General features: G+C 51.7%; 1 protein-coding gene across 1 annotated transcript in view; it reads right to left on the bottom strand.

Moving 5' to 3' along the window:
* The window catches only part of USP31 (ubiquitin specific peptidase 31), a 28912-nt gene extending 8355 nt beyond the window's left edge, over positions 1-20557 (bottom strand). The window contains exons 1-15 of the mRNA XM_068207377.1: positions 19743-20557; positions 9522-9659; positions 8984-9072; positions 8007-8099; positions 6755-6890; positions 6099-6243; positions 5151-5334; positions 4532-4643; positions 4232-4326; positions 3621-3698; positions 3301-3430; positions 1903-2022; positions 1521-1746; positions 988-1146; positions 169-321 (exon numbers count right to left, since the gene is read on the bottom strand). Of these exons, the coding sequence (XP_068063478.1) occupies positions 169-321; positions 988-1146; positions 1521-1746; positions 1903-2022; positions 3301-3430; positions 3621-3698; positions 4232-4326; positions 4532-4643; positions 5151-5334; positions 6099-6243; positions 6755-6890; positions 8007-8099; positions 8984-9072; positions 9522-9659; positions 19743-20324 (2440 nt within the window). The 5' untranslated portion in view covers positions 20325-20557. The remainder of the gene's footprint in view (positions 1-168; positions 322-987; positions 1147-1520; positions 1747-1902; positions 2023-3300; positions 3431-3620; positions 3699-4231; positions 4327-4531; positions 4644-5150; positions 5335-6098; positions 6244-6754; positions 6891-8006; positions 8100-8983; positions 9073-9521; positions 9660-19742) is intronic.
* Positions 20558-20701: the final 144 nt, after the last annotated feature.

Here is a 20701-nt window from a genome sequence, read left to right as displayed (position 1 = left end):
CTTCATATGAGACAGAAGCCCACCCGTGCTCCCACCGAGCCCGCTCTCGCCCCTCTCAGCTGTGCTGGACTAACCGTCCCTTGCAACCACCGATTTTGCAGCTGCTTTAGTAAGGATCTTGCAACAGAAAGACAGGCGGCCCAGCGTGCCCCCAGCAGTGATACACACCATCATCTTCACTGCGCTCCCCGGTCAGCTCCACGGACTCCGAGAGCGAGGCGAGCGAGGTGCGGCGCGAGGAGGCGGCCGAGGCGACGCTGGGCTGCTTGCTGCCCGGGAGCCGGCTGACCCAGTGCTCGCACAGCGACGAGCTGGTGGAGCCTGCAGGGAGCCACGCACGCGTCAGCCGCGCACGCAGAGCCCCGCCAGCCCGGCAGTCAGTGCTATGCACTGCTCTGGCTCACACCTGAGCCCCGAGCTGGCCCTCGCGGCCCCAGCATCCAGACACTGCCACGGGAATGGGGCTTTACTCTTATGGAGCATTTATGGTCAGAACGAGGAGACAGAACTGCACTTGTCGCAGTGTGCTGTGAATACCAGCATGCAGGCACTGGAGGCATTTCAGCTGCCACCCCAACGCCACAAAAAAATCTTTTTTTTTCCAGGGACAGGTCACCAAGCCTGCACCTGCCCACAGCTCACCCTGGATTCCACCAACACACGTACTGTGGGTGCCTCCTTGGGACTAGAGTGCTGCCACAGGGAAGGAGCGAGTCAGGATTTGATGTCCTGCACAAGGGCAGCTCTCAGCAGTCACCTGTGAGGGCACAGGGGCTTCCCTATCCCCATAGTCTCCCTGCCAAAACTGCCTTAGCAGAAGAGCTGGAAAGTTCCCATGGCCTCTGACAAAGACTCAGACAAGCCTTGCTGAGTTGTGGGACACAAAAGTGGGGGTTTAAGCAGAGCTGGGTGGAAAATTCTCCAGAATGACAAACTACCCACGACAGACAACTTGGAGCCACTCTGGACAGTGGCAGCAGGGCTTACCTGCCACCGAGCTGTTGGCAGACCACGAGGGGATCGCTGTGCGTCGCTGGTAGAACAAGATATAAGCGGTCTGCTTGCAGACTTCACTTTCAGAAAGTTGCTGAACTTCACTGTCATCGAAGCAGTACCACTGGCCATCAACAGAATTCTTGCAATATGCTAAGGAATAATGCATTACTGTAAGACTCTCTCACCCCTACTGCTCTCAGGTTTGCTGTATGACATTTAATATAGCCTTATCTGCTATGATGGACCTGGACAATGTGAGGAACAGATGTATTCTTACATCTCCTTCCAGTCTGACTGGCAAGATGGAAGCCTGAGACTGCCAGAACATAAAAAGCTTACATTTCAGGACTTTCTCTGTCCACCATTACCGCTCAGAACAGATAATTTGGGGTGGCTCTATTCACTTCACCTTCTATAACTTGTGCCACTGCTTTCATCAGTGACTCCCTGCCTGACTCCATACAGAAATATAACCAGCTTCTCTGTGAAAGGCTCCACCACAGACAGCATAGCGGGACACTTGCCTGTATAATGTCCGCCTTGCATGGTGCCATGGTGGTTGCAGACAGCATACAGGTCATAGATGTAGTCCTCAGGATCTCTGCCGAGGCCGTAAGGTTTCCTCCAAGGTGACCAGTGCGATGGCAAGCTCCAGCTGCTCTGGCTGCGCTTCACAACGTGAGGAGTCATGTCCAAGCCACTCAAGGGAAATTTAACCATGTTCTGAAGTTTCATCCTTCGGTCTCCTTCCTGTGTACAGAGAAGAGCACAGGCTGCAGAGGCCAAGGCCACCATGCCTGGGAAAACCCCAGGTGAGGAACACATAGGGCAGAATGGCTGCTTCTAAAGAGGGGAGTCTACTCACATCACTCAGCAGTCCTCCAGCAACACTACAGGCATCCTTACCTGCCTAAACCTTTTGAGATGTATGATGAGAACATCAGGTAAGGTCCAGAGGCTCAGTGTGATGCTACCCTGCTGCAGCTGCTTACAGTGTGGGCATCGCCACGCATCATCTGGGGCAAGCTACAAGGAATAGGCAGGAGGGGGTATTGGTTTTCAAATTCCAAGGCAGCTTGCATAACACCACTGTTCCTCTGCTTCCCCAAGCCCAGTGCAGACACTGACCCCTCTGCCTCATCTCCCTCCAGCATTTATCAAGCTCACTGGAGATGCAGGGTTCCCAATGATGCTTTTCAAAGTGACAAGCAGAGATATGTGTGCCTCATTCAGGAGGCACTTCCTGCTGCAAGGCAGAATTCAGCCAGTGCTGCTGTGCAGAGGACCTTTTTGCACCTTATAAAAGCCAGCGCCTTGGAAGTGGAGAAGAAGGAAAAGGAAAAACCAAGGCAAAAAACCAGGCAGGCTTGGCAGCCTGAAAAGTATTCTCACAAGAAAACTGGCAGTAGAAAAAAAGCAGGGATAAAAAAGCAGAAAAAATCAGAACAGAAAGAAGAAAGGTGTACTTTGGATGTTCCTCTGACACTTCACTGCCCTCTAGGAACCCTCTTCTTCCTCTGTAGTCCCAACAGCACAGAGTTACACACTGCAGACTCTCCCTGTCCCCCAAGCCTCCCTCCACAGCCCAGTGCTCAGAGAACTCAGCAGCCACAGAGATTTAAGCTGTCAAACAACTCCTCCCCCACCTCTGAAAGAACTAACAAGAGAGGCTCCCAAATTATCACAGCTCAGTCCTGGGTCCAAAGACTACCTCCAGACGAGCCCTTTGTACAGCAGATTAGAGACTACCAAAGGAATTCAGATGGCTTCCATGTGCCAGGCAAGGGCCAGGTGAGAGCCCTTTCCAGCCGGCCTGGGGCACACCACCACTCCTGTCTCTTCAGGCTCACACAGCGAGCAGAGCCAGAGCAGGGCAGCAGCCACATTCCTGCAGAACTCAGCTCAGTGGTCACTGTGCTGCTGTTCAAGGGGGTCCCACTCAGTGGTGCCTGCCTGGGCCCACCCCAGCCCTGCTCAAGCTTGGGAACACACAGTTGCTCCAGGACACTCCCATGAAGCCACACTGTCCTAACCCTTTATAATATTTACAATATTTCACAGAAGGAAATTGCCAAAGAGAGGACTAAGCTCTTTTATCAACATTTGGGCAGCAAAGAACCCAGCAGCAGGACCTCCCACAACCTTCTCACTGCAGAGGAGCTCCATTAGCAGCACAGATAACTAATCTTGCGTTACAAATCTATTCTCCTGTCACAAGGAATCAATGTTTGCAGAAAAGAGCTGCCTGGAGTGAGGGAGTTCCTGCAGCACGTGAACAAGCCAGAGTACACAGTCTGTATCTACCTGTTCCTCTTTGGTGTACAGTTGGAAACACTGAGATAAAGTGCAGATCTGAGGTTGATGATGAAGCTCTCTCTGCTGGCGGACGCTTTCAGAGTCTGGAATATATTCCTCTTCTGTATTCACAAACAAGCTGCATCAGGGAGACACCACATTTACCAGCACATCCCCTTGCTCCCCAGGCTGTCCCTGCAGACAGGGGCTGGGCACAGGTGGAGTTTGAGTGGCCTCATTTTTGCTGAAGGATGCACAGTTTACACAAGCAAGCTGCAAGCAGCAATTGTGAGGTGAACACAGTTTAAGGTTTTTTACTTAATACTTACTAATCTTTAGTTTCTTTGTCCCATTCTACCACTAATTTCACATGAGCAGTTCCCCCCTGTCCGCATGACTTCAATGCCCTGAAGGGAGGAGCAGAAATAAGTCAGACTATCTTTTAATCCAAAGTCTACATCATCTTCTACATGCATGTAATTTCACTCCACAAGCCCTTCACCCTTCCTTCACTCCCACAGCTGAGGTTTGCAAAGGAGTAAAAGGAATTCACACAGCAAAACACTTGGTAAAGCTGGTAAATGCCTTCACCCAAGTATGCATTTCTGTCAGGCAACATACACTTGTTACAGAACAGGCATTTACCAACATTTCAAAGAATAACAGGCACAAGAAAAACATTTAAAACAGTGAGAGTAATATTTTCATTCTGTTCTCCATTTCCAGGGAGGACGGACTCCAGATGGCATGACACACAACCGAGGTATTCTCACACAGCTTCCTAAGGATGCTCCCTCCTTTCCCTGCTCCTCAGGCCTCTGCAGTGCATTCCACACATCCACACCAGGACTGTTCATTTCTGCATGGTAAACACCGAGCTCCCAGCTAACACACCTCTCTCCACTCCTGGGAAGCACCCAGCACCCGAGGGCCAGCTCACCTTTCCACTGTTGGGTGGCAGAGGGGTCTCTCCTCTTGAGGTAGCAAGTATGTTATGCCCACAACACTGACCACTCGCAAGCTGAATGGGCAAACCTGCAACAGAGAGAACAGAGACCACCTCAGTGGCTCCAACCCAACCTGCCCACGTGCCACTGGCTGGCAAAGACTTTACCCTAGAACATGTCTGACGTGACAAAGCAAATGCACAAGGTCTCAAATATGCCTGTGCCAATGAGCTGACAGAGGGCTGAGGTACAGCAATGGAACCTGTGCATCCAACAGCTCACATCTGTCTCACCTGCAAGCAGGCTGCAGGCCGCAGGAAATACTGCATCTTCTCCAGTATTTCCTTCTGCAGAATATCCCAAGGAATTGTTTTTTCCAAGTGCAACACAAAGGGCAAGCCAAACCTATGGGAAGGAGAAGCATTTGAGGAACAGTTAAAAGATTATCCTGTTCAGCAATCGGAACCCCAAACTACATGGGAGAACTTTATGAGAAGTTTTGTGAAGCTTTAGAGGCTGAGGCAGTCCTCGGGCTCCAGTTGATACAAATGCCTTTGCCATGGTTGTTTCTCACTTCTCTCCCTCCCCCCATTTTCACTCCAATTAAAAATTCCCACCCATAACAGGGTCTGGTCAAACATGCTGCTCTCAAACCAGACAAAGGTGGTGTATCCTCTCAACTGGGCTGCATTTGTTTCTTCAAGTAATACAATACTTGAAGTTCACCAAAATTAGAAATATTTTGCTGCACCCATTAATGCTTTTTCATCAACACATTCTTTAGCACCTGATGTGGGCTAGGGATGCAAGCTGCTGCTCCTTCACCAGGAGCCTCTACTACAGGAAAGTAAAATCCAGGTCAGTTTAGGAAGCAGCCAGAAGAGTAACTCCAACCATGCTGCTGCCAGTCACCTTTTGCTCTGCTGTCCAGTGCATGCTCTGTTACACACCAGCAAGACAATCTTGTCATTTGCTGCTAGTTTAGGACAGGACTGTTCCAGTTTTCCAGACTTCACCGTTCCTTGAGAGTAAGCTATTGTTCGGGAGTGCTCAGTGCCACATTTCAAGTTATTCAGGTTATTGTTCACATGTATTCCTGAAAAATTAGGAGAAAGGAAACATTTCATTATGTCATCTGCCTTTAGTGCCCTGATGCCCCCCTCAAGAATCCCTCCTTGGGCTACAGAGGAGCAGGCCAGTATGGAATCAGAAGCATTTTCATCACTTGGACAAAGGCTTCAAAGAGCAACTACCTTTCACAGTGACTGTTTCTTTAGAGAAAGACATTACATGCAAGCGCTCCCCATCTGATTTTTCACAGCAGGTTGTACAAGCACTCTCAGCTTTTACTGCCCGCAAGAAAAACTAAAGAGCCAAGAACCCAACTCGCTACTTTCAGTAATAAAATTTGCCTTTGATTACACTCCATCTGCCCAGGATACCATGATTACCTTTCACTGAGGGGACATGCAGAGACCGAGGAATTTGAGCTTGGAAAGAAAAAGTGTTTGTTCATTCCTGAGACTGTTTATTCATCACTAGCAATCTGATTTTAAGTAACAAAATTTCAGTGGCTTCATCTGGTCCCTAGCAGTCCTTTAAATTAAGCCTGACAAGAGATTTCATATTAAGCCAGCCTGGCCAGCAGCATCAGCCCTGAGAAGATGCAGAAAGGAGTGTACAACAGTGCCTGATAACCTCCCAGCTGACAACACTATTAAATCTTCTGGAATGAGCCTGGACAAAGTCAGAGCTGAAATCAATACACTAGAACATCAACAGCTTGTGGCACTCATTCTTTTCCCACACAAACCTCCCTCAGTAGTCACCTAAGGTGGGCATTAAGAGTTATTGACTCACCTCTCTGACTGAGGATGCCCTCAGGCCTGAAGATCTCTGGGGTCTCAAAGGCAAAAATGCAGTCGCTCTCGTGGATGGTGTCCAAGTCGTCGGTGTCACAGAAGGAGCGATGGAACCCATCGTAGTACATCTCTGTCAGCACGATCTGCAGGCACCACAAGCAAACCAGGACCCATCAAACCACCCGCCGTTTCAGCTCAGTGCCCCATCTCTCAGCTGGGATTTTCCTGCTAAGGGATGGCACTCCTCAAGACATCCTGTCATCAGTCAGGAGCAAGGAACAGGGAGAAGGATAGCCATAAACGAGAAACTGGGGTAAATCTGCATATGGAGAGGTTTTGGTGGAATTCAACAGCTTTCCTGAAGCTCTTCCTACAGACACTGTAGGTGCCCAGTGGTTGCCTCACTGCCAGCATGCAGAGTCACCATGGGGTCAGGCAGGTCTGCACCCCGCACTGAGGGCTATTCCAACATCACTAGGATTCAAACAGCCAATGCACAGGGAAAAGCATGATCCAGATTTCCACCACTACCCTGTTTCCCTGTTCAACCATGGGCAGCGAATTTCAATTCCTGTATATCCAACAAGGGACAAAAGCCTCCCCTCTCCCTCCCACTGCAGGGGGGGCACACAGGTGGGCAGCCCAGCCCATTACCTGCTCCGTGGGTATCTTGGTTTCCGAGGACACAGCCTCCCGCAGCCTGGCCACTGTTCCAGAGATGGGCACGGCCACGCCGATGCGCATGCAGTGTGAGCACTTGCCCTGGTACACCACGGTGACGTACAGCGGCCTGTGGAGAGCACGGGAGCACTGCTAGGCTGGGCTGAGCAGCTCTGGGCACTGCCTGAGCAGCCTCAGCCCAGCCTGGGCACATCCAGGCTGCCCACCAGGTACAGGGCCCTCCTGACTGTCCGGATCCACCTCACACCGGAGTTGCACTCAGCTGCAGCCAGATAAGGGTGTTTGATTTACACACTCCTTTCCTACTCTATGGCCTGGTGTTACTTGCTCCCACAAGCAGAACATCTCAAAAAAGGCCCACAAAGTTGAAACCAAAACTGTCTATGAGAAGGCAATCAGTTTTCCAGCAGGGATCCAGTGAGGGAGCTTGGGACAGTCAGTATAAGACAGCACCTTGAGGTACTTGGAGAGCTGCTACTGGGAACAGGCTGCCTCTCAGCCCTCAATCCTGCCTCCAACAGCAGCCAGCAGCACTACTGGGGAGAGAAGAGGGAGGGGACACCTTCCCTGGACAGCCCACTCAGCCTCCACCCAGTGGTGAAGCAGGGATTTCCAGAGCAAATGTGACAGCAATGCTTAATCTGCCCTATCAGCACACTGTTCCATTGCTTCTGGAACTACACAAATTTTCTGGATGCAAACACCAGGTGAAGGAGTTTGTTTATACCTCAGGTAGTTTTGCTGTGCACCTCTATCTTCACTTTGAATGTTTTATCTGGATTTTTTTCCTCCCCTGAAGTTTTTTTCTTTATTTGCATCAGCTGTTTTTCAAAAAAAGCAAAACATTTTGCAGGAAAGATTTTTAACTTCAATTTTTGAAATGGGAGTGATCAATGAGGCTGTTCTCAAAAAACAAAGTGTGTTTCATCCTTTTCCCTTTTTTAATTCTAAAATGCTATGAATCAAGTGAAAAGCAAAATATTTTGCTTATGTGAAGCAAAGATTTTTTTCTCCCAAAATTAATTATATAGGAAGGATAGGCCTTTCAAAAGCCTCAATTTTCCATTTTACCTGCAAAGCAAAACATTAAATCCCTATACGGTCCTATCTATCTTTTTTAATGACTTATCAGAGACTTTGCTGGTATTGTCTTCCTGCTGTAGCAAACTAAGGAACACGAGATGCACGGGAAAGAGCCAACGTCACGCTCAGGACAGCTCCGTACCGAGTGTGCGGCAGAGGGATCGGCAGCGAGATGCAGAGGAAAGGGTCAAAGGTGTTGCTCTGCTTCTGGCAATGAGGGCACGTCAGGGAGGACCTGGGACAAACAGGGATAACAGGGCACAGTTACACCTCACTGGGAATATATAAACCATCAAATCCCATATTCACCAACAGCAGATCCAACGGGAAACCCTGGAAGGGTTTTGTCTTTGGAGAGAGGTGAAGTTACAGGACAGGGACAGAGACAGTCAGCACTGGGGTGCACACAGCTCTTACACAGGAAAAGCTCCAGACAAGAGTCCATCCTCATTCTCCAGAATTCCATTCTCATTCAGAATAAATCTGCACCAGCTTTGTGTCTTAGACCAGGCTTAAGGCTTCGCCTTTGCAAAGGAAAAGCTGGCAAATACTGGGGAGGGAGCCCAGTAATTTTAATTCTTACAGCAGTACAGGCACTGTACTGGAACACTGGTGATTCAGCTGTTCTCTTCCAATAGCTCTGAAATTAGAAAGCTCTCTTCCCAGAAAGAAGGGAAACTCAAGGGAAAGCCCTGAAGGGACGGTGATTACTTCAGCTCAGAATTCCCAAGTGCCAGATGACAAGCACTCTGCACACACCGGGGATCCCTAACTCCCAGGCACCTCTAGATCCTGCCATGGGCTCTTCCCTCTGACAGTCAGGGTGAGCCCCACAGCACTGGGCTTTCCTGAGCCTTTGCTCATGAAGCTGACTCACTGACTCACTCTCAGGATGCACAGGAACAGGTGTAGTGGTACATACTGCAGATTTACACAGAATGTACCAATTCTGAAGCAGTGAAATTCTCTCTTTCCTCTAGAGCAAGGTCTTAGTTCAGCAGGAATTCAGAAACAGTTGTTAACACAGTGAAACCAGGCCCAACTGTACTGGGAGCTAATGTCAGTTTAGAATTATACTGGGGTCACCCATACATCTAACGAATTTACAAAATACCATACCTGTACTGGGCTTGAAAGAGTTCCTGCACAAAAGTGCTACTGATGGGAAAGGCTGGGCCCTCAAGCAGTACATCATCCTCCAGAGGCGGCTAAAAGAGAGGAACAAACCCTTGAGGCACACCCAGGTGTGGGGGTGCACCAAGCAGGTGGCTCCAGAACCCCAGTCAAATTTTACTTTCCTTAGCCAAAATCACTGGAAAAATGCCACAAGCATTTTTAACTACCAAGCACACTCTGCTCCAAGGGGTGGGCATGCAGGAAGGTGAGGTGGGCAGGGAAGGGCACGGGGCTCACACCTGACAGTAACACCTCCTGGCTATTGCACAGCCACTCAAACACAACTGCCTCAGGGAGCACTCGCTAGGGATTAGTGGAACAGCTGGTTACATTTCCAGGGCAGAAACAAACATTATTTCAACCCACGCTTTTGTTCCACCTGAACTACTGAAGTTGGGAAGCCAATGGGGAGAACTACTGTAAAACGAAAGCCATCGTGCAAAGTTAGACTCCCACATCATCCCCCAGCAGAATCCCTCACCTTGAGTGGAGGCATGCCACCGGAATTCACCACGTTGTTCAAATCCTCGTGGACTCTGTCGAGCAGCCAAAGCAGGAACTCCTGGGCATCGTGCTGGGCGTTCCCGCGGTACTGCATCGCGTTCTTGGACACGATGTTCTGCGGAGAGAGGAGACAGTGCAGCAACAGCTAATGCAGACCCGAGCCACGCCATCACACCTAGCCCTGCCCCACAGCACCTGACACTGCTGCCCTCATGAAATCTTCTGTTTGTTCAAGCTGAAGCAAAACAACAATTTAGTCTTCTAATGCTCACACACTCCGTCTTGCTCACTGCGGTTTTGGTGAGGTCACACATTTCCCAGAACCTTGATGCAGGTGTTCAATGCTAATCCAGGTCCACAGTTCCAGGACTCAGCCGGGATCGGGACATCTAAATCACAGATGCTTCTACAGTCTAATCAACATCATGCAGGTAGAGCAAAATTACTTCCCATCAGCACCCTGTCAAGCACAGGAGTAGCACAGGCCACCATGGATTTTTTTCCACTGGGTATCAAGACTCCACTATGCATAAATCACTCATCCTAAGCACTATCTTCTACTGCCATCCCAGCCAGGGAGGTGCAGCCTTCCCTGGACACAAGGAACCATGGCATCCCAGAGCAACCAATACTGGAGCAGCACCTGTCCCATGCTGTGCTACACCTACCTCCTTGGCACACCTGCAGAGAGAAAACCTGTTCACACAGGACTCTGACTTACTGCCCAGGGTCCCCAAAGGGACAGTGGCACGAGCAGAGGCCAGACAGGACCTGCAGGGCAGGAATGGGTGGGAAGACTGCAGAGCCTGGGCCCAGAGGGCTGCACAAGTACCTTGTGCCAGAGCTCCTCCACTCCTCTAATCAGACTTTGCAACAGATTTGAGAAATGAGGTTGGGTTGCTCGCTTTATCCCTCTGAAAATGGGGTCACCAGGGAGGGGGGTGGTGATGAAAGAGGCAGGAAAGGACTGATAAACATATAGCCTCTATGCTCTATAATCTGTCCACTATCTCAAGGCTGCAAAATAATGGGAAACAAAACTAATCTGCTCTCATTACATATGTGCAGGCCTTCTGACAGCAGATTTACTGCCCTTGCCGTGCAGGGACCAGCACTCTCCCACATAAAATATGTGCACACAGCTTCAACCATGGGAGTGGTCCTAGCCAACACTCTGTGCCACACTGGTGTGACCCCAGCACCTCTGCTTGGTGTTCAATGTAATCCTCAGCTTGGGATGCTGCTGCAAATCTTTTCATGAGGAAGAGAAATTTGAAGCAGTCTGTGGGCACTTGAAGATTAATGGAGACCAAACAGCCTTCTCCTAGCTCCTGTTAAGCAATGCAAAATCCAAAGGCAGAAAAAAAATTATAAAATATAATCCATAAAATGGATCTAAAAATGTCTCTTCAGATACCAGCCTGATGCCTCTTGCCCTTCTTCAGCAGAAAGGTGAACTGAATCAACCCAGACAATGATGCAGGGAAGAATGTAAGGCATACATGTGGAGACTTGCTTTGCAAACATTAACTTTGTTCAAAAAAACCTACACTGAAAATTCAATTTAGCCCTTAAATTACCGTGTCAAGTTTCAAACTGAAAATCAATCACTAACATAACACATGAAGCTGAGACTGTAGTCCAGTCTAGTGGTTACCTCAGACATCTCTCCAGAACCAGTACATGCTCCCACGGTAACACACTTGAGCTGTAGCAGCTGTACCCATCCTTCCCAACCCACGGCGCCCAGCTCAGCGCCAAGGGATCGTGTCCCTTACTCCCACCGAGGGAGGAGGGCTCCAACAGCACTGCAGGTCACAGCGAAGCCAGGCTCACTCTTCTCAGTGAGCTGACCAGAGAGCCAAGGGAAAGAAGAGACACCCGCCGTGTCCCCAGCAGTGTGTGGCCCCTCTGTGCCAAGACATGACCAGGTGTGATGGGAGCAGGCCCTGATGCTCTCCCATCAGCCAGAGCCAGCAGCCTCACCTGGGGTCCTTTGTCCCAGCCAGCTCAGCCCACAGGCACTGCCACTGCACTTCTAGGGCCCGTCCAGACACAGCTGACGATAAAAGGCATTGCTGGGAGGAAGCAAATCCAGTATTTCAAGTGAAAAGGAGACATGGAGGGGTTCTGTACAGAAACATAAGGACTTTGGGAATCCAGGCTAGCAGTGTTTGTTATTGCCTCTTCCCCGGAGGCACAGCACGTCACTCGAGTCCAGAGCCTCCCTGGCTATTACTGAGGTGTGTCCCTGGCGATGCAGTGTCCCCAGAGAGCAGCCAGTCTGTACCAATCCCAGGCACAGTGAACCCACGGATGCGCAGCAGCCACGTGCCCCGCTCTGTATCTGTGTCACTGCTCGGCTCAGAAGCATCTCCATGATAATTGCTCTGGTTTTCTCAACACTCTTGCAGCCTGAGTGGACTAAGGATAAAGAGCTGCCTGTGGAGACACATCAGAAGATGCTGGAAGTGATTCAGGAAGCACTACAAAATATCAGATGCAACTTCCTCACAAGAGGCTCTGCTAAACAAACACTCCAGCACCAGCAGCACGTTCCCAGCGTCACTCACGCCTTCTGCCAGCTACAAGTGGGTCCATTACTGCTGAAAGCCCTGTGGCAGCTGCTCCAGGGAATGCCATGTGCCCTCCTCCCAGCCCGTGGCAGGGGCTGAGGTAGCAACCCCAGACACACAGGGTGTGGGGGGAACAATGGACACACAGGCAGAACAGTCAGTGCTGAGGGATGTGATTTAATCCCAGAGAGATAGAGCTGCTGACTCAAATAAACAATTTAACAACTGAGACAAATACCAGGAGCTCCTAAAGTGCAGGCCCCCAGCCTGATGGGTCAGCACCAAACACAGCCCCACAGCCCTGGGCAATAGACAGGGCTGCACAGCAGCTGGGGGTCCCCACAACCCTGTGCTACGGATGGGGGACTGCAGCCTCTCAGCAGCCAGACTGGCCATTCCTGAACAGCTCCAGGAACATTTGACAGGCAAAGTAGGCAAATGAGCAAGAACCTCATCACTGAGCACTGGCCACCAAACATCTCTCCATATTTGCTTTCCAAGTCTGCTCTCCCAGCCCAGCAGAAGGCTTCTTGCCCTTGCCATAACCCTAAACTTTCACCCCTCTTTTGCTCATCACTAAAGACAACACCTAATTTTGTTGGTCTTGCAGCAATGCATCAGCAATTCAACAGCAACTGTAACTGGATTCAGATACAGTTAGGAAGCAAATGCTTTAAAAACACATGAAAACCACATTTACAACCCCCCAGGAGCCATTAATCCTCTGCCCCTAATCTGGTTCTCCTGTAATCAGAGTTGGCACATCTGACCAGCTTCCGTCCAGCCCCGCAGGGTATCAGGAATGACTCCGGAACAATTCCGGTGCTGCTGTTTCAGCTATGAGGCACCAGGAGTGGGCATGGACTCTGACGCTGCCTCCCAACAACCTTCCATGAGGCACAGCACCTCCAGCCCTTTCCTCAGCTCAGCCCTTGTGAGCCTGGCAGGAGGTGGGGGATCCTCCATTCCACCAGATGTGCACACAGTGGTACACAGACACCCTGAGTGAAGTGGCTCCATCTAAAGAGATAAGAGGGAAAAATCAAAATTCCCTATCAATCCCACTTATGAACCCCTAATGCAACCCTACAACCATATCAGTCCCTGCCTGTCCATGAAGCAGATCTACAGCAAAGACACATTATCATTTTTACCAGGCCACTGAAAGTTTAATAATAATTCATCCACTGCTCTAAATAGATGCAATAAATAGATCAAAACAGAGCTGAACTACTGGCCTTTGCTGCTATGATTGTTCCAGATCACAAAGACAACTAGAGGAAAAATGCCAGTCTGCTACTTTCCAGTGTGGCCCTGTTAGGGAGCAACTGTGGAAGGATTCTGCACATGAACAGATAAAGTCAGCTCATCAGAGACCTGACCCAATGACACACATGTGCAGGAGAGAAAGGCTATTCTTTATCTCCTATTGAACAGTGAGTTATGCTCAGGCACGTTATTTCTCCTTTTTAAGCCCACAACCACAGTTTTGCGTTCGAGTAAGTTCTACAGCAGACAAGCACTTACCTGAATTACCCTCCCTGCTCACACACAGACAGCTATTTCCCTCTCTGGAGATGCTCTTTTCTGGGGAGACCAGTACCCAGCCAGCAGTGTGGTTCAGGCCCCGGGGCTCAGGAAGGGAGCTCCTCCATTCAGGAGCAGAAGAGATCACTGTGGACTTGGCCTGAGCACAGGCATCAAACAGGGAAAAGAGAGCTTTGATGACAGGAGGTCTGTCCCAGCGGCCAGGGCAGGACAAAACACTCCTCCCTTGCCCTGTGGGCATCCAGAAGCACCAGGGCTCTGGAGGCAGCACCCCATGGGACGTGGCAGCTCCATGGGCAGCCCGTGCCCCCACACAGTCCCGCCCTGTGCAATGCAGAGGGGAATAAGCACAGCCCTTATGAGAATACTCCAGGAAGCAAAGCCATGAGGAGCACTACAGGGAGCAGCACAGCAGCACCAGAGGGATTCTCCACCACGTTTAACAAGCCCAGACAAGAATTATCATTGCACCAGCCCATGCCTAACACCTCTCATGCCAGCAGCTCCTCTCACCCTTCCAGGCCGAAGCCTGTTAATCCTCATTAAGCACCTTCCTTCAACACATGAGGAGAGAGTGAAGTTTGTCCAGATGATGCTGTCCAGGGCTGCCGAGTGTGCACGGACACAGAGGCAGGTTGTGGGTGCTGCATTCCCCAGCTGGCACACTCCTCTCCAGGCCCTTCCCAGGAGTGCAGGTCTTGCTGCCAGAAGGCACCGCCAGGAGTCGGTGCTGGCTTCTGGGAGAATTCATCCTTACAAAGAGCAGAAATCCCATATTGTTCAGCAAGACCTTGTTTTCCTGCTACACTAGTGGAGCAACTGGTGGGATTCAAAGGAATAAGGTATTGAGGAGCAGGAGAATGCCACAGACGTGAAGCAGCCCAGTAAAGAACTATCAGTAAATGCTGGCACAGAGGACGGATGGGAAGGCTGGGCTCAGCAGCCCAAGGAGCTTGTGCTCCAGCTGCACACCTGCACCTCTCTGCCCTCTCCAGACTCTGCTTCAGGTCCCAAGTTGGACACAGACACTGAGATGGGGGGATCCCGTCATAACCGCTCTGAGAAGCCTTCCCTTGCACATTATAACAAATATTCACTTCAGTGACACAGCCATATGCAAACAAGTTCATGAAGCAGTGCTTTGCTCAAATGGCAGGAAGAAAGGGTTCACTCCAATGAAGTGTGGCCATGTACAAAGCACAGGGCAAGACAGATCCAATTAAGCTGCCTGAGAACATGCATCCCCCTCACCACTTCCATGGGCTGCCAGGGACGACACAGTTCTCATACTTTCAGCATGTGTCATTTTGCACAAGCAGCACGGAAATAAAAACCTGGAAGCTCAGAAGACACATTTTGGCAATGATGTGCATTTGCCCCTCCAGCCTCATAGAGGGTCCTGCCAACCCCAATGGCTGCCTGGCAGTGGAGCAGCAGAGATGTTCCACACTGGGGTCTCTTTCCTGCCTCACCCAACCCTCTGCTCTGGAAAGGAGCACCCACCCCACACTCCTGCTGCCCCCTCTAGCAGAACCCCCTCAGTGAACCACATCCGACCTCTGGACTCTGCTGCTCAGCCTTGGCTCCCCAGCCTTGTGCTGCACTCACTCAGATCAAGGTTTGAAGCATAACACAGAAATCCCCAGAAAGCATTTGGATTTCACAGGTAAGTCAGACAGCTGCCTTAAGGCAACCAGATCTGCTGCAGGAAACCCTTCCCAGGGGGTTCAGGAGTATGTGCGTAGAAAGTGAGTAAAGCAATTGTAAGGAAAAATAGGCAAGAAAATAAGCAAAACAAAACAAACCACACATGCAATAATGGACTTACATCTTACTGATAATGAACATTAAAATTTTAAAAAAAAGTGTAACGTGGCAAGACTGCCAGACCTTTGTGATCCCAGTGAACTGCATTTCTGTGATGTCAAGAACCATTAGAAAAACTATGTAGAAAATCTGTAACTCGCTTTTTGTTTCAAGGAAAGTGTTTCAACTCCAATTCCCAGAGCAGCCCTAGGACATACCTCCTCAGTATGATGCCACCACTGGAAGCACCTGGACTGAACTGCAACAAGCACTTCAACATCCCATATTTCCTAACCCACTCAAAGCCTCTTTAGAGCAACACAGAAACTGAAGCACCAGGAACCAAATGACAAGCAACAAGAAGGGAAGGGTGAAGGGTCTCACATTTGTTCTTTCATGTCCCTTTCTTCCATCCCTCTCTGCAGAGGGAGGACAGTTTGCTCTCTGCAGATATATTTTAGGAATAAGCAGTTGACCCTATCCAGAATAAAATAACTGATCCTGCGCTAGGCAGAGGGCAAGACAATAAAACACAATCCAGGAGATCACATCTGACACATCACTGGCCCCATTAGCAAGGCACAAGGGCTCTGGTGAGCAGAAGGGTCTGGGGCTGACAGCTCTGTGAGCAGGACCGAAGGCTCCTGACAGCCACGCTGCCCCAGCTGAGAGCTGCTCTCACTGCACCTTCAACAGGAGGCAGACATCCGACCATGTCAACACTTCCAGGAGTTCCTTCATAACTCAGGAGTTAGTGATTAACTCCCAAAGAAGTGCCCAACACAGCTGGCAGACTGCTTGTCCCAAAGTGAGATATTTGCACCAAATGCATCCCCAAAACACCTTGAAATGAGTTTCAAACAGCTACCTGGAAATCTCACACCAAACATAAGTTTAAAAATAAATAAATAAAAAAAGAAGCAGCACTTTTAACCTGGCACAATAATCCCTGCTCTACCAACAGGGATTCATTCTGGGTTCAGATCCAATTCTGACAATCCAACCCAACTGAGTTATGTGCTGTACTTGCTGAACATGCTGCAGGTCACAGCCAAGGCCATCTTCTTGTAGGACAAGAAATGCAATCCCAGCTCTGGCATGCAAAGGGTCTTGTTAAACATCGGCATGCTTCAGTGCTCAACTGCCTTAGAGCCTCAGAGAAAGTCTCAAAACATTAAGAGCCTCATCATTCATTGAAGACCCACACTCCACAGAAGACAGAGGATTTGCATAAGAACACAATTTTTCAAGCCCAATTAGTTTAAATCAAAATCCTTCTCACTGACGACCCCCACCATCACCTCTGAGTGTTGCAATACAAAGGGCACTCTGTCCTCCCTGTCTGACACTCCCAGGAACTTTGCAGGCAGGACGGGACAGCTCCCTGGAAAAAAAAAACAAGCCCAAAGCCCTGCTTATACAATAGATGTTTGTCACCATTGTCACACCATCACAAAGGGGAAAGAGGAAGCACAAGCTGCAATATTGGCTCCTATTTATGAAAGCAGCAGCTTTGTTTGGGCAGGAAAACAAAACCCACTGAGCAATCGGAAGAGAAGGATTGTTAAAGCAAACAGCAAAGGAGCACAGGACCAATGGGAAAGTCATCCTCAGCAGAGACACCCAGGAGCACCCAGCTCTGCCATGGTGCTCCCGTTCTGTTCCCAACCCAGGAACCAAACCCTTCTGCTTCCACCTCTCAGTCCAGTCCTTACGGACCCTTTCCTCCTACCCCAGCCTTGTACACCCCCTGCATTCCCCTGCTCTGTCAGCACTCCCAACCTCTCCTCTCTGTGCACAAGCTCTCTGCCAGGCTCTCCCCTCAACCTGCAACTACAAGATGAACCACTTATCACAAACCAGTTGTTCAAACTGCATTTTCCTCAGTTTCAGCAGTTATATCATTCAGAGATCAATTACATGGGTTATTTCCTGAAGGCCAACTTAAAAAAAGAGAAAACACTACCAAGGAAAATCAGCTGAGGGTAAAAAGCATTCCAAAAATCATCCCTTCAAATGCCCCTGTCCACAAGGACTCTAAGACATGCTTAATAATTTCCTCTCTTCCAAGAGAGGCAGAACAAGCTGGGGAGATGTTTTCCTTGTTTTTGGGGAGAAGCAGCAGCTTCCAGAATGAAAATACTGATCTTTGCCTTTCTCCAATCTAAGCCCATTGTTTACATTTGTAAATGATCTGTGCAAATCTGCTGCTGAGAAAAAGTTTAACTAAAAACTGAATTTAATAGCAGGTTCAGGCAACTTAACCATCTTTAGAAACAATAATTTCATATTAGAAGTAATATAACTATTATTATTATTATTAGAAGTAATATTACTATTATAATATATAAGGGAATAGCACTTGACACAATGACACAGTCCTGCAGCAGGACCCAGGCTGCTGGCACCGTGCAGCGTTGAACTGGATCAACTGGGACCAGATTCCCTCCAGCAAAAGGCTATTCAAAACCTCCAGGGACCCGGCAGGTAGGAGATGGATGGGCTCCAGCTCCATCCACAAGCAGAACAGCACTCGCTTACCGTCAGCGGCGCCTGCAAAAAGCAAAGTTCTGCTATCAGCACCCGCGGAACATGGCCTTAATTTAATCCCTGGCCCTGATGCTGTTCCTCCTGCTGTCACTCGTATCCCAGCCCTGCTCCCACAGCCTGCGTGAACAGCAGAGCCTGGCCTAGAAAGAGAGCTGCTCCCCCTTCTATCAGCTCCACTGTCAGAAGGCAATCATGCTTTCACAACCTTTTTTCCTGCTATTACTCAGGAGAAATCCACAATTTCTTCTCCTGCCACACCACCTCAGGAGCAGTGACAGGTCAAGGTGAGTACCCTGTGATGCTGCCAAGACTGGACTCGCCAAGTGATCGGCTTTCCAAGTGCTCCCCCATAAAAACCTCTCCTGAAAAGACCAGGGCCACACGTGGTCCTTGTGGCAGGCATCCTGAGAGAAGGCAAACAGCCAGGGTCTTCGGGGAATACCTGCGGGACAGGTGGGTGCAGCTGCCCCAAAAGGCACAGGAGAAGCAAAGAGAAGAGAGGGAAGAGGTGCTGGCCATGCAAATGACTGAGGGTGCCAAAGGCCACTGCCACCTCAGAGGACTCTCTAGGACAACCCACCATCCAGCAGGCACCAAGGGAGAGCTGACTTTGGGACCCAGTCTCTACCTGCCGCGCACCCCAGCTGAACTGCACACAGAGAGCCCAAGACTGTCAATGCTCTCACTGTTTTCATGCATTTGAACATCTCCTCTGCAAGTCACTCTGCAAGAAAAATACCCCTAAAAGTGGCAGAGACACTCCCCTAAGTGTCTCTAAGTTCATGGTGTGGAGGCTACCACCCACCCTCTGATTCTCTCACACAGCCAGGGAGTATTCTGTGCCAGGAATAACACTTCTCCCTATTCCAGGAGGCAAAGCAGGCCTAGGGCACTTTTAAAACAGTTGTACCTGATTTCATCCAAAGCCACGGCAGGGTGTTTTTATGCTACAGGGCAAGGACCAAGCCCTCTGCTCCAACAGCTCCTGGGGCAGGTGTGAGGCCCGGGCAGGGGCTGTCGGACAGAACCGCAGCACAGGGGCTGCGGCGGGAGAACGTCGTGGGGCCAAACACCAGCGAGTCCAAGCAAGAGAGCACAAGCAGGTACTCCTGATACACAGTCCCCAAATCAGCCCAGACTCACAAGTTCTTGGTTAGCAGGCACAGCTCTCAACAGCCTCCTTCCATGCATGCTCACAACTCCCAAACAACAGTTGCAACTTCCCTAATGGTGGCACAGTAGAAGAATGAAACAGTAAAATGGGTATTTTCACCGATAAAAACCATCCAGAGCCATCAGCCAGCATCAAACACCATGAGCAAACAGCACAGTGGCAGCACCTGCCCCATGGCCAGGGCGCTGCCGTGGGTGCCCAGCGTTGTCACCTGGCCAGGGTCTGCTGCTCTCGGAGGATGCTGGGGCAGGACCAGCACTCCAGAGCTCCCGGCACGCAGCTGGCAGGGCCAGAGGGCTCTTCCCACCGCGTGGGTGCTCGGACCAGCGGCGAGATACCCACCACAGCCGGTGACCGGGGCAGCCTGCGGTGCCGGAGTGATGGTGACACGTCGTGTCGCGTTTGGACCTGTTGTGAGCCACGGCACCACCGGCTGAGCCCCGAGCCCCGCCACCTCCGCAGCGCAGGCACCGGCCCTCCGGGGCCGCTCCCGGCGGCCTTGCGCTCGCTCCTCCCGCCTCGACGGGACGAGGCCCCGGCTCACCTTGAAGTCGCGGCTGTGCTGCGGGGTGTACTCGAGCGTCCAGAGCGCCCGCACCAGCTGCGCCAGCTGCTCCGTGACCTCGCCGGGCGCGGGCGGCGGCCCGTCGGTGGGGGGCGGCCCGCCGCGGAACTGCTCCAGCGCCAGGAACTCGGCGAAGAGCTCGGTGTTGCTGAGGCACTGCAGGATGGCGTTCATGAAGCAGGTGTTGCCGTGGTTGCGCAGCCCCGCCACGCCGGGCACGGCCTCGGAGCTGCTGGCGGGGCGCGGCGGGGGCTCGGGGCTGCGCGGCGGGCCCGGCGGGAAGCAGCTGCCCAGGCCGCCCGTCGCCTGCGGCGGGGGCAGGCGCGGGGCGAGCCCGCCGCGGGGCTCGGGCTCGCTGCTGTAGTGCGAGAGCGTGGAGAGGGTCTTCAGCACGCGGCTCATGAACCCGCCGAGCGACCGCCCGGACGGCGCTGGGGCCGGGGTGGCGGTCGGGGCCGAGCCAGCGCCGCCGCCCGCCGCCCTCCCGCGGAAAAGCCGCTTGCTGAAGGAGCGCTTCTCCTTGGCGCTGCCGGCCGGCCCGGGGCCGCTCACCCGCGACATGGCGGCGCGGCGCAGCGCGCATCCCCGCCCGGCGCTCGGCCCGCTCAGCCCGCCCGGCGCTCGGCCCGGAGCTCAGCCCGGCGGCCGCCGCATCCCGCCGGGCCGGGTCGGGCCGCGGCTCCGCCGCCTCACGGCGCCGCCATGGAGCGGGCGGGGCGGGGCGCGCCGCCACGTGACCGCGCCGCCGCCTCGGCGACGGGCAGACGCTGCCGCAGCGCCGCCATCTTCGGTGCTGGCGCGGGGCGGGCCCGGGCCCCGCCCCCGGTCCCGGCGCTGGCCCCGCCCCCAGCCCCGCCCCTCGCGGGCCCTCACCGGCGGCTCGGGCGCCGCTGCCCGGCCCGCCCGGCCGGGCCCGCCCCGCTCGGGCCCGTTACTCC

Source organism: Anomalospiza imberbis, chromosome 16 (genome assembly GCF_031753505.1).
Source record: "Anomalospiza imberbis isolate Cuckoo-Finch-1a 21T00152 chromosome 16, ASM3175350v1, whole genome shotgun sequence".
NCBI classification, from domain to species: Eukaryota; Metazoa; Chordata; class Aves; order Passeriformes; family Viduidae; genus Anomalospiza; species Anomalospiza imberbis.
Note: the sequence above shows the minus strand (reverse complement) of the source record. Positions and strands in the feature narration are given on the sequence as shown.